This window comes from Coregonus clupeaformis, chromosome 39, assembly GCF_020615455.1.
Source record: "Coregonus clupeaformis isolate EN_2021a chromosome 39, ASM2061545v1, whole genome shotgun sequence".
NCBI lineage: Eukaryota > Metazoa > Chordata > Actinopteri > Salmoniformes > Salmonidae > Coregonus > Coregonus clupeaformis.
This window is the reverse complement of record NC_059230.1, coordinates 6,521,089-6,534,753: the sequence shown is the minus strand read 5'-3', so window position 1 is coordinate 6,534,753 and position 13,665 is coordinate 6,521,089. Positions and strand designations below refer to the sequence as shown.

The 13,665-nt window shown below is 46.2% G+C and overlaps 1 protein-coding gene and 1 non-coding gene across 2 annotated transcripts; both read left to right on the top strand.

Annotated features, from left to right (window-relative positions):
- The first annotated feature begins 885 nt into the window (after positions 1 to 885).
- ovol1a (ovo-like zinc finger 1a) lies at positions 886 to 13,088 on the top strand. The gene is made up of 5 exons (XM_041867692.1): positions 886 to 1,275; positions 9,762 to 9,994; positions 10,428 to 10,586; positions 10,975 to 11,119; positions 12,757 to 13,088. Exons 1-5 carry the CDS (start codon positions 1,176 to 1,178, stop codon positions 13,086 to 13,088), a joined length of 969 nt encoding a protein of 322 aa, XP_041723626.1. The 5' UTR covers positions 886 to 1,175.
- On the top strand, positions 6,137 to 6,211 carry trnag-ucc. The gene has a single exon. It is a non-coding gene; the product is annotated as a tRNA-Gly (tRNA).
- Positions 13,089 to 13,665: the final 577 nt, after the last annotated feature.

Sequence of the window (13,665 nt, the reverse complement as noted above, 5' to 3'; positions counted from 1 at the left end):
TTCCCTGTGCGCCACTATGACAAAGCTCTTCTCCCTTTTCCACTAATCAACTATTTATTTCTCCTCCATACTTACTCTCCCGTCATTCTCTGCAGTTCTCTAACCTTCCCCCTCCCCTTTCTAAACATATTTTCTACCCCTTCTTCTCGTTCCCACCTCGAAACGGAATGGAGAAAGAGAGGGAGGGAGTGAGTAAAAAAAGAAGAAACCGGTCGAACAGGTATTTGCCTGGCCCCGATCTAGTTTGTCACCGTTATTTCTGAGGCGCATGCGCGCTGCTACCTGTGCTTCCTGAATAAATGAAAGAAAGGACTTAGCCTACCTGTGTTGTGCTTGGACCAACCTCTGAATTCGCCGTGTTGTGTTGTGTTGTGTTGTGTTGTGTTGTGTTGTGTTGTGTTGTGTTGTGTTGTGTTGTGTTGTGTTGTGTTGTGTTGTGTTGTGTTGTGTTGTGTTGTGTTGTGTTGTGTTGTGTTGTGTTGTGTTGTGTTGTGTTGTGTTGTGTTGTGTTGTGTTGTGTTGTGTTGTGTTTGTTGTGTTGTGTTGTGTTGTGTTGTGTTGTGTTGTGTTGTGTTGTGTTGTGTTGTGTTGTGTTGTGTTGTGTTGTGTTGTGTTGTGTTGTGTTGTGTTGTGTTGTGTTGTGTTGTGTTGTGTTGTGTTGTGTTGTGTTGTGTTGTGTTGTGTTGTGTTGTGTTGTGTTGTGTTGTGGGTGAATCGGAATACGTATCAGCCGTCCCACTGACAAACTCCGAGGATAGAACGTAGCCTGCAGGTACGGGCACACCTGAACAAGCAAACTCACCTGCAGTGTGTGTGTGTGTGTGTGTGTGTGTGTGTGTGTGTGTGTGTGTGTGTGTGTGTGTGTGTGTGTGTGTGTGTGTGTGTGTGTGTGTGTGTGTGTGTGTGTGTGTGTGTGTGTGTGTGGAGAAAAAGAACGGATAGAAAGAGAAAGAAAACGGGAGAGCTAGAAGACTGAAACTACATAGCTACAAAGTTTGTTGTTAAGGTGGAGAAGGAGGGCGGAGCGCGCGAAGAAGAGGGGAACAATCCTTCCCGTTTTGTTTTATTTTTCAAACGGGAAGGTTTTATTTTGAAGCACTTTTTTTCTTCTTCACCAGTTTACCTGGAGTATTATTGATTAGACGAAGAGGACAGTTTAACCGTAAAAACCGACCATGCCACGAGCCTTCCTTGTAAAGAAGGCGAGACACTCGCCCGGTAAGCGGAACTGGAGCGAGCTGCCAGACCACGAGCGCGGGTACGTCTATATCCCAGGTGAGAGAGTTCGAGGTTGTGTTCCGTTAATAAACCATTTTTGTTTCGGTGGAGCACGAGCAGCAGCAGCAGCACAGTGGCACCGAATAACTGGAAATCAGCGTTCCTTGACACGATTAATACATTGTTAGGCTATAACGGTTTAACAAAAACTCAACCTGAAACGGTTAAAATGATTTCTCCAGAAGAGTAGGTGGGCTACATTGCAACAGTATCGGGATGGAATGTTTTGGCGACTTTTTTCCACTGTCATTGCAGGCCATATTCCAGGATAGATCATAGGACTTCTAACACCCATTTTGTGGTCCTCTGTAGCTCAATTGGTAGAGCATGGCGCTTGTAACGCCAGGGTAGTGGGTTCGACCACCCCATACGTAAAAATGTATGCACACATGACTGTAAGTCGCTTTGGATAAAAGCGTCTGCAAAATGACTTATTATTATTATTTATTTTTTTGTTGTGGGTTTTATTGAACATTTCTTGGCCTAAAGGTAAAGATATTGCGTTGCAGCAGGCCAGGCCCAATTATAGTGCGTATGGCATTGTTCCCCTGTGTGCCACAAAGATAACCAGGACACCGTTACAACTCCTTCTGTCCGATCTTCAGACCCGAGTAGTTTCCTTGTAGGAGAGAGAGAGAGAGAGAGAGAGAGAGAGAGAGAAGAGAGAGAGAGAGAGAGAGAGAAGAGAGAGAGAGAGAGAGAGAGAGAGAGAGACCTCACCCATACGGCCTGTCATATCTTACCTGTGCCTTGGTTAGCCTGTCGGCAGTCAATACCGCGGCGCCTCATGAAACAAGTGGATCTTGGTTTGCAATAGATTTTAGATGTAGCCTTACTGTGTAGAACAGATACAGTGGGGGAAAAAAGTATTTAGTCAGCCACCAATTGTGCAAGTTCTCCCACTTAAAAAGATGAGAGAGGCCTGTAATTTTCATCATAGGTACACGTCAACTATGACAGACAAATTGAGAAAAGAAAATCCAGAAAATCACATTGTAGGATTTTAATGAATTTATTTGCAAATTATGGTGGAAAATAAGTATTTGGTCACCTACAAACAAGCAAGATTTCTGGCTCTCACAGACCTGTAACTTCTTCTTTAAGAGGCTCCTCTGTCCTCCACTCGTTACCTGTATTAATGGCACCTGTTTGAACTTGTTATCAGTATAAAAGACACCTGTCCACAACCTCAAATAGTCACACTCCAAACTCCACTATGGCCAAGACCAAAGAGCTGTCAAAGGACACCAGAAACAAAATTGTAGACCTGCACCAGGCTGGGAAGACTGAATCTGCAATAGGTAAGCAGCATGGTTTGAAGAAATCAACTGTGGGAGCAATTATTAGGAAATGGAAGACATACAAGACCACTGATAATCTCCCTCGATCTGGGGCTCCACGCAAGATCTCACCCCGTGGGGTCAAAATCATCACAAGAACGGTGAGCAAAAATCCAGAACCACACAGGGGGACCTAGTGAATGACCTGCAGAGAGCTGGGTCCAAAGTAACAAAGCCTACCATCAGTAACACACTACGCCGCCAGGGACTCAAATCCTGCAGTGCCAGACGTGTCCCCCTGCTTAAGCCAGTACATGTCCAGGCCCGTCTGAAGTTTGCTAGAGTACATTTGGATGATCCAGAAGAGGATTGGGAGAATGTCATATGGTCAGATGAAACCAAAATATAACTTTTTGGTAAAAACTCAACTCGTCGTGTTTGGAGGACAAAGAATGCTGAGTTGCATCCAAAGAACACCATACCTACTGTGAAGCATGGGGGTGGAAACATCATGCTTTGGGGTTGTTTTTTCTGCAAAGGGACCAGGACGACTGATCCGTGTAAAGGAAAGAATGAATGGGGCCATGTATCGTGAGATTTTGAGTGAAAACCTCCTTCCATCAGCAAGGGCATTGAAGATGAAACGTGGCTGGGCCTTTCAGCATGACAATGATCCCAAACACACCGCCCGGGCAACGAAGGAGTGGCTTCGTAAGAAGCATTTCAAGGTCCTGGAGTGGCCTAGCCAGTCTCCAGATCTCAACCCCATAGAAAATCTTTGGAGGGAGTTGAAAGTCCGTGTTGCCCAGCGACAGCCCCAAAACATCACTGCTCTAGAGATCTTCATGGAGGAATGGGCCAAAATACCAGCAACAGTGTGTGAAAACCTTGTGAAGACTTACAGAAAACGTTTGACCTGTGTCTTTGCCAACAAAGGGCATATAACAAAGTATTGAGAAACTTTTGTTATTGACCAAATACTTATTTTCCACCATAATTTGCAAATACATTCATTAAAAATCCTACAGTGTGATTTCTGGATTTTTTTTCCTCATTTTGTCTGTCATAGTTGACGTGTACCTATGATGAAAATTACAGGCCTCTCTCATCTTTTTAAGTGGGAGAACTTGCACAATTGGTGGCTGACTAAATACTTTTTTTCCCCACTGTATGCCTTTAACTGCTTGCCATGCAGACTAAAATGTATTTGATTTATTTTGCCATAATCCACACAGTAGCCGAACATTTACCAGTGTTTTACATGGAGGAACGTTTCACCTCAAATTCAGCCTTTGAATCTGTTTTGTGACAAACAAGCCTCATCGTAGATTGCATCTCCTCCATTCATATCCAACTGACTTTTAATTTTCTTCTTCTTTAACTAGGCTAGATATCTGTCTCTCTCTTGCGTCACAGCCCTGAGAACAATCGCCATTGTGCCGGTGGGCTTTTTTATTTTTTATTGTTAGGGGCTGTGGTATCAGATAACTGATAACAAACAACTGATAACAGGCAGGTAGCCTAGCGGTTAATAGCGTTGGGGTTAGTGCCTGAAAGGTTGCTGTTTCGAATCCCCGAGCCGACTAGGTGAAAAGTCTATCGATGTGCCCTTGAGCAAGGCACTTAACCCTAATTGCTCCTGTAAATTGCTCTGGGTAAGAGCGCCGACTAAAATGCCAATGGAAACACTCACCTAAAGGGCTACTCCCTGTGTGTGAGACCCCCACCAACCGTAACTTTTAATCATTACCTTTTACATCCTTTAAAAGTCTCTGGTACTAAAACCGACCGTTAGATTAGCACCCAGCAGGAGGTAGATTTCACTTCCGGAACGAATGTATTTTAGAAACATTAAAAACGCTTTAAGTAAGAAACAAACTAAACCTCTCAGTGTGGTTATGGGGTAGGCTGTAAGATCTGTTTTTGCTGATGTGTATTTGATTGTTATCAAATAGCCTAAGTTTAATACGTTTTTTATGAAAACGATTGAAAACCAAGGCTATTTATAACTCCAAAGATGTGAACGTTAGGTTATTGCGTGAAGCGCCAAATCACCAGCAGCAGTCATGGTGACAACGCTATCCGCAACCCACCGCCCAGTTCCCGCTCAGCCCAGTCAAAACTGTTCGCTGCTCTGGCACCCCAATGGTGGAACAAACTCCCTCACGACGCCAGGACAGGGGAGTCACTCACCACCTTCCGGAGACATTTGAAACCCCACCTCTTTAAGGAATACCTGGGATAGGATAAAGTAATCATTATACCCCCCCCCCCCCTTACCCCACCCCAAAGGAAAAAAATAAAGAAAAATAAATAAAGAAAAATAAAACATATTGTAAAGTGGTTATCCCACTGGCTATAAGGTGAATGCACCAATTTATAAGTCGCTCTGGATAAGAGCGTCTGCTAAATGACGTAAATGTAAATGTAAATTTAGTTATTACCCAGCTATGTGAAGTTACCTGCCCCACCGACTCGACTTGTGTTTCACTCCAACTACAGCTGTGATCATTGTCCTAACAATGCTTCCATGGCGTTTATCACATTATGCGTTTAGCATAGGTTAGTTTACAAATGTCTATCCATAATTCTGAGCTAGAATATTTGATAATTGGACAATGAAACGCATGTGCTTAGTAGCTATTATATTATTTGTGTTTTGTAGCTTCAATTAATAAATAAATAAAATGGCACAGGAGATATTTTTTTCCAAGTTGAGAAAAAAATGGCACTAACAGTGCCTGTGCGAACTTGGGTAGAGGCATTCTTTTCATTGAGCGCGCTGGGCGGGTGCGTGCGTGTGTGTGCGCGCCCCCCGGCGGGCTGGTTAATGTTTAGGCTAGTAGATGCTTTGGTGAAATAACGGACTAGGGCAAGCACCCTCGTCTCCCTACACACAATCATACACCACCCTTAGCAAACACACCAAACCACTACCGCCTGTTCTTCTGTTGACTCTCTCTCTCTCTCTCCATGCGAGGTTAAGCTAGCACCTAGGCCTATTGTTTGGAATATTAACCTACGTCATCATATTAGGTCAACAGTAGGCCTATACATTGTCTTTGACTTCACCCTCCACTCGGTTTGATATTTTTTCATTAAACCGTTAGTTCAACCTGGACTCAGGGATAGACGTAACATAGTACATGTAAATCCGGGACACAATAATGTTACGAATTTGCAAAATGTAATGATATGTTACAAATTCCAATTTGTTGTGGCTAACGTTAGCTAGGTGGCTAATGTTAGCTACGCTAGGAGTAAGGGTTTGGGGTTAAGGTTAGATTAAAGGGTTAGGGTTAGAGGAAGGGTTAGGTAAAGGGTTAAGGTTAGGGTTAGAGGAAGGGTTAGTTAACATGCTAAATAGCTGCAAAGTAACTCAAAAGTAGTAAGGAGTTGCAACGTTGATAAAATGCTAAAGTTGTCCGTGATGAGATTCAAAAACACAACCTTTGGGTTATACCACCCTACTTTATTTGTTTTCCTTAAGTAACCTTATGTCTTCTGTAACCATACCAGACGTAAAATATCATACTCATTTGAGTGTTCAGGATTTACGTTTACTATATTAGTAATCGTCCCCTGTAGCTCAGTTGGTAGAGCATGGCGCTTCCAACGGCAGGGTTGTGGGTTCGTGTCCCACGGGGGGCCAGTATGAAAATGTATGCACTATGTAAATGTAATTACGTCTAGTCCAGGGGTAGGTAACCCTGTTCCTGGAGTGCCGCAGGTACTGCTGGATTTTGTTCCCCAACTGAACTAATTGATCTGTTCAGTGACTGCCTAAATTCAACACACCTGCTCTTCCAGGTTGGTTAAATCAAAAACATGAAGTGCCTACGGCACTCCTGGACCAGGGATACCTACCTCTGGTCTAATCTATGAGACCAGGTTGGTTAGTTTAAGACTGTTTGATAGCATTAAAGCATTAGTTTCAGGCTGTTAGATAGCATAAATTAGGTTTTCAAAGACGAGACTGAACCAAGGTTTCAAATATCATTGTTTGCCTGGAGGCGCGTTTGGTACTGGTGTAAGGGAAGGGAGGGGTGAGCAAACTGCTCGAGTTAACAACTCACCAACATGTCTAATCAGGTGTGTGTGTGTGTGTTTTATTGTTTTAAGTGAAATATGGCTTCAGTTGAGCCATTAAACGGTTATGGTAAACACAACTTCATCCTGTCCCGATATGACACTGGGAATAGGGGGCACCTGCTCCCTCAGATTAAACTGTTACATAAAAAAATATATATATATTAATGACTAAACTTCATTTTTAAGCCCACGTTTTATCATAATTATTTATGAAAATATATGTCAGTTGTATTTTGAGGAGGGAGCACACTGACTGGACCAGGAAAGAGTATAACTTTGTGGTCACGTCCTGGAACGTAATTTTGATAGCTGGGCCTCCCCCTCCCCCCCTATTCTCCCTAGTAAGTGGTTCCTTCCGAGGTGCACGGATCCGTCAGTAGAGGAGAGGCAGAAGAGGAAGCGAGACCTCTGGCTTCCTCATTTTTCTGTTTCAATGGACTTCAATGAGCTAAGTAGACCATTGGTGTCTATGGGGGAGCAAGCACCTTAAGCCGCTGTCTGGAGAAGTGGGTATACTCAAATTTTGCCCAAAATTTCCCAAACGGCGAAGGATGCTGTGGGGATGTTTTTCAGCGGCAGGGACTGGGAGACTGGTCAGGATCGAGGGAAAGATGAACGGAGCAAAGTACATAGAGATCCTTGATGAAAACCTGCTCCAGAGCGCTCAGGACCTCAGACTGGTGCAAAGGTTCACCTTCCAACAGGACAACGACCCTAAGCACACAGCCAAGACAACGCAGGAGTGGCTTCGGGACAAGTCTCTGAATGTCCTTGAGTGGCCCAGCCAGAGCCCGGACTTGAACCCAATCGAACATCTCTGGAGAGACCTGAAAATAGCTGTGCAGCAACTCTCCCCATCCAACCTGACAGAGCTTGAGAGGATCTGCAGAGAAGAATGGGAGAAACTCCCCAAATACAGGTGTGCCAAGCTTGTAGCGTCATACCCAAGAAGACTCGAGGCTGTAATCACTGCCAAAGTACTGAGTAAAGGGTCTGAATGCTTATGTAAATGTGATAATTCCGTTTTTTTTGCAAAATGTCTAAAAACCTGTTTCTGCTTTGTCATTATGGGGTATTGTGTGTAGATTGACGAGGGAAAACAATTAATTTAAACCATTTTAGAATAAGGTTGTAACGTAACAAAATGTGGAAAAAGTGAAGGGGTCTGAATACTTTCCGAATGCACTGTATGCTTGTAAATTAATTTGACCACCAAGAAGACATTTCAGGCTATAAATCAAGTTTAGAGTAGCTAGCTTGTCTAACTATCTTAGCTGGCAAGACTTTAGAAAAGCAAGCAATAACTACATGACCTGAATAAGAGCTTTCAATCTTTCATCCAGATTTTTTTTGCAGAGATGCAGAGAAGCATATTTAGTTTCTTTAACAAAAAAACAAAAAAAACACCAGTCAAGAGGATACATAGAGCTCTATAGGTATGCTTAGAAATGCAGAAAAATATACATATTTTTGATATTTAATTAGCATAACGGTAATGGCTCTAGATTGGAGGAAAAATCAGTTTCAGCCAAAACCTTCCTCCAAACCATGTGTGTTGTAAGTGTTATGGCTTTACAGCCCCTGCTATATTGTGGATAAAGAGTTACCTGTCTAACGGAACACAGAGGGTGTTCTTTAATGGAAGCCTCTCCAACCAAATCCAGGTAGAATCAGGAATTCCCCAGGGCAGCTGTCTAGGCCTCTTACCTTTTAAAATCTTTACCAACGACATGCCGCTGGCTCTGAGTAAAGCCAGTGTGTCTATGTATGCGGATGACTCAACACTATACACGTCAGCTACCACAGCGACTGAAAATGACAGCAACACTTAACAAGAGCTGCAGTTAGTTTCAGAATGGGTGGGAGGGAATAAGTTAGTCCTAAATATTTCAAAAACTAAAAGCATTGTATTTTGGACAAATCATTTACTAAACCCTAAACCTAAACTAAATCTTGTAATGAATAATGTGGAAATTGAGCAAGTTGAGGAGACTAAATTGCTTCGAGTAACCCTGGATTGTAAACTGTCATGGTCAAAACATATTGATACAACAGTAGCTAGGATGGGGTCCTAGTAGAAGTCTGTCTATAATAAAGCGCTGCTCTGCCTTCTTAACAACACTATCAACAAGGCAGGTCCTACAGGCCCTAGTTTTGTTTCACCTGGACTACTGTTCAGTCGTGTGGTCAGACTTAGGAAAATTGCAATTGGCTCAGAACAGGGAAGCACGGCTGGCCCTTGGATGTACACAGAGAGCTAACATTAATAATATGCATGTCAATCTCTCCTGGCTCAAAGTGGAGGAGAGATTGACTTCATCACTACTTGTATTTGTGAGAGGTATTGACATGTTGAATGCACCAAGCTATCTGTTTGAACTACTGGCACACAGCTCGGACACCCATGCATACCCCACAAGACATGCCACCAGAGGTCTCTTCACAATCCCCAAGTCAAGAACAGACTATGGGTGGCGCACAGTACTATATAGAGCTAAGACTACACAGAACTCTATTCCACATCAAGTAACTCATGCCAGCAGTAAATTTAGATTTAAAAAACAGATAAAAATACACCTTATGGAACAGCGGGGACTGTGAAGCAACACAAACATAGACACATGCATACACACACACGATAACATACACACTATACACACACGTACACATGGATGTTGTGTTGTAGATATGTGGTAGTAGAGTAGAGGCCTGAGGGCACACACTTAATATGTTGTGAAATCTGTTATGAATGTATTGTAATGTTTTTTAAATGTATAACTGCCTTAATTTTGCTGGACCCTGGGAAGAGTAGCTGCTGCTTTGGCAGGAACTAATGGGGATCCATAATAAATACAAATACAAAATACCACACCAGAATCCCTAGATTATATCCTTTATCTAGCAAATCCTTTTCTCTCTGTCCTAGTGTGTGTGTGTGTGTGTGCGTGCGTGTGTGTGTGTGTGCGTGTGTAGTGTGCGTGTGTGTGTGTGCGTGTGTGTGTGCGTGCGTGCGTGCGTGTAGTGTGCGTGTGTGTGTGTAGTGTGTGTGTGTGTACCATATTGTAGGTTATATTCTATATGTAACATATATTTTCTCCTCTCTTGTTCCAGTGTCTGCATTCCCCTTATTGGAGGAGACTGAAGCCAGTCCAGCAGAGACCGCTCTCTGTCTCTCCACGACGACACGCTGCGAATACACCAAACACACAGAAACGCACAGCGTGATGACCCCTAGAGCGGAGTTGCCCTCGTGCACTGTGCTGGGTCGACCCCAAAGCCCAGGTCAGGGGTTAGAGGTCAAGAGGAGGGCACAGAGCAGCACCTATGTCCGCTCCAAAATCAAGGTGAGTGACTGAGGCCTCATGGGGAATGTAGTTTTTTTTGTGTTTGGTGTTCTGAGAATATAAGTTATCCCTTTATATCATGAGACTAACTTCTTCTTCTGTCTCTCTCTCTCTCTCTCTCTCTCTCTCTCTCTCTCTCTCTCTCTCTCTCTCTCTCTCTCAATCTCTCTCTGTATCTCTCTCTCTCTGTATATCTCTCTGTATCTCTCTCTCTCTCTCTGTATCTCTCTCTCTCTCTCTCTCTCTCTCTCTCTCTCTCTGTATATCTCTCTGTATCTCTCTCTCTCTCTCTCTCTCTCTCTCTCTCTCTCTGTATATCTCTCTCTCTCTCTCTCTCTCTCTCTCTCTCTCTCTCTCTCTCTCTCTCTCTCTCTCTCTCTCTCTCTCTCTCTCTCTCTCTCTCTCTCTCTCTCTCTCTCTCTCTCTTCTATAGGTGACTACAGGTGAGCTACCCAGTGAAATTCCGATACCTCCCCAGCCTTCCATCCCTGAAATCACCACGAAACCTGTTGCCTTGACAACGTCCCCTACTGCCCCAGTCTCCACAGTAACGAGGTCAGGGACAGGTGCTCAGGCGTCGTTCGTGTGCCAGGTATGTCAGATAACCCTCTCAACCTTCCATCCCAGATTGTCCTCTCCATCTCTCCATCCCCACTCTCTCCTCTCTCTCATCTCTCCTCTCTCTCCATCTCTCCATCTCTCATCTCTCCTCTCTCTCTATCTCTCCATCCCCCCTCTCTCCATCTCTCCATCCCCACTCTCTCCTCTCTCTCATCTCTCCTCTCTCTCCATCTCTCCATCTCTCATCTCTCCTCTCTCTCTATCTCTCCATCCCCCCTCTCTCCATCTCTCCATCCCCCCTCTCTCCTCTCTCTCCATCTCTCCATCCCCCCTCTCTCCTCTCTCTCCATCTCTCCATCCACCCTCTCTCCTCTCCCTTCATGTCTAATCCATCCCTCTCTTGCTCTCTAACCCATCAGATGTGCCATAAGGTGTTCCGGTACCAGAGGATGTTGAACCGTCACCTGAAGTGTCACAGTGATACGAAGAGACACCTGTGTAACCACTGTGGCAAAGGATTCAACGACACCTTCGACCTGAAGAGACACGTCAGAACACACACAGGTAGGACACACACAAACACACAGGTGGGACACACACAAACACACAGGTAGGACACACACAAACACACAGGTGGGACACACACAAACACACAGGTAGGACACACACAAACACACAGGTGGGACACACACAAACACACAGGTAGGACAGAGAGACTTACAAACAGACTCACAGGTACAACACACCAACATTACATTTTTTACATTTTACATTTTAGTCATTTAGCAGACACTCTTATCCAGAGCGACTTACAGTTAGTGAGTGCATACATTTTTTATAAAAAATATATATCATAACCACTCCACCCCTCACTCCACCCCACCCACCGCTCACTCCACCCCCACCCCACTCCACCCCCACTCCACTCCACCCCACTCCACTCCACCCCACTCCACTCCACTCCACTCCCACCCTCCACTCCCACCCCACTCCACCCCCACTCCACCCACCCTCCACTCCACCCCACTCCACCCCACCCCACTCCACCCCACCCATCCCTCACTCCATCCCTCTCCTACCCTCACTCCACCCCTCACTCCACCCCACTCCACTCCACCCCACTCCACTCCACTCCACCCCCCACTCCACTCCACCCCACTCCACTCCACCCCCACTCCACTCCACCCCACCCCCACTCCACTCCACCCCACTCCACTCCACCGCACCCCCACCCATCCCTCACTCCATCCCTCTCCTACCCTCACTCCACCCCTCACTCCACCCCACTCCACTCCACCCCACTCCACTCCCCACTCCACTCCACCCCACTCCACTCCACCCCACTCCACTCCACCCCACTCCACTCCACCCCACTCCACTCCACTCCACCCCACTCCACTCCACCCCACTCCACTCCACCCCACTCCACTCCACCGCACCCCACCCATCCCTCACTCCATCCCTCTCCTACCCTCACTCCACCCCTCACTCCACCCCACTCCACTCCACCCCCCACTCCACTCCACCCCCCCACTCCACTCCACCCCCCCACTCCACTCCACCCCACTCCACTCCACCCCACTCCACTCCACCCCACTCCACTCCACCCCACTCCACTCCACCGCACCCCCCACCCATCCCTCACTCCATCCCTCTCCTACCCTCACTCCACCCCTCACTCCACCCCACTCCACTCCACCCCACTCCACTCCACCCCCCCCACTCCCACTCCACCCCTCACTCCACCCCACTCCACTCCACCCCACTCCACTCCACCCCCCACTCCACTCCACCCCACTCCACTCCACCCCACTCCACTCACTCCACCCCACCCCACTCCACTCCACCCCACTCCACTCCACCGCACCCCACCCATCCCTCACTCCATCCCTCTCCTACCCTCACTCCACCCCTCACTCCACCCCACTCCACTCCACCCCACTCCACCCCCCCACCCACTCCACCCCACTCCCACTCCACCCCACTCCACTCCACCGCACCCCACCCATCCCTCACTCCATTCCTCTCCACCCCTCACTCCACCCCTCACTCCACCCCACTCCACCCCTCACTCCGTCCCTCCCCCACCCCTCACTCCACCCAGTGCTGCTCCATCTCCTCTCATTCCTCTCCTCTCCCATCTTCTCCATCTTCTCCATCCCTCCATCTCTAACCCGATCCCTCTCTCCCTCCCTCTCTAGGAGTGCGTCCTTACAAGTGTTCTCTCTGTGACAAGGCCTTCACCCAGCGCTGCTCTCTAGAGTCTCACATGAAGAAGATCCACGGTGTGACCCTGCAGTACGCCTATAAAGAGAGACGCAACAAACTCTACGTCTGTGAGGAGTGTGGCCACACCGCCCCTTCCCAGGATGCACTGCTCAAACACTACCACGCCCTCCACCCCAACTCCGCCTTCCTGAGGGGGAAGGGGGCGAAAGGGGGGAGGGGGGCAGGGGGCGAGGAGTCGATGCCTGGGTCGCCGCTTTCGAACTGTCAGTATAGTGATGATACTACAGGCTCGGGGGGGCAGTAGAAAGAGAGGGAAGGAAGGATGGATGGATGGAGGAGGAGGAGAGGGTTGGTGGATAATAGTAGATAATAGTTAATAGGATAACGGTTGTGTCTTTGACAAAGCCATCAACAGGGTCATATTCATTAGGGCATGCAAAGTAATGTATGTATGTATGTATGTATGACAATTAACGTTTCATATTGGACAGAAACAAGGTCGTCTCTCCATGTTTCAGTCCATTTTCTTCCGTTTGGTGCCTAATGAACACGACCCGGGTAAATGTAAAACGTTAAGGGAATGTCCATCTAACGTAGTGGCAACACGTGGGATTAGGATTGAGATTATGTCTAGTTTGAGATCGTTATGGTTCTTACCGTAACACTCCTCTCTGTACAAAGACAAATATATATATTATGCAGTAAAGGGATTAATATATTTATTTTGTTATAAATTGATAACATGTATCTTTAATGTTTATTATGCATTTGATTGATAAAAAGAGACAATATTTGTTTTGGGTTTACACTACTGAAAAGGGCAAATGGTATGCTATAGGAAATCTTTTGCACGACTACAGTACCCTATACTACTGTAAGGT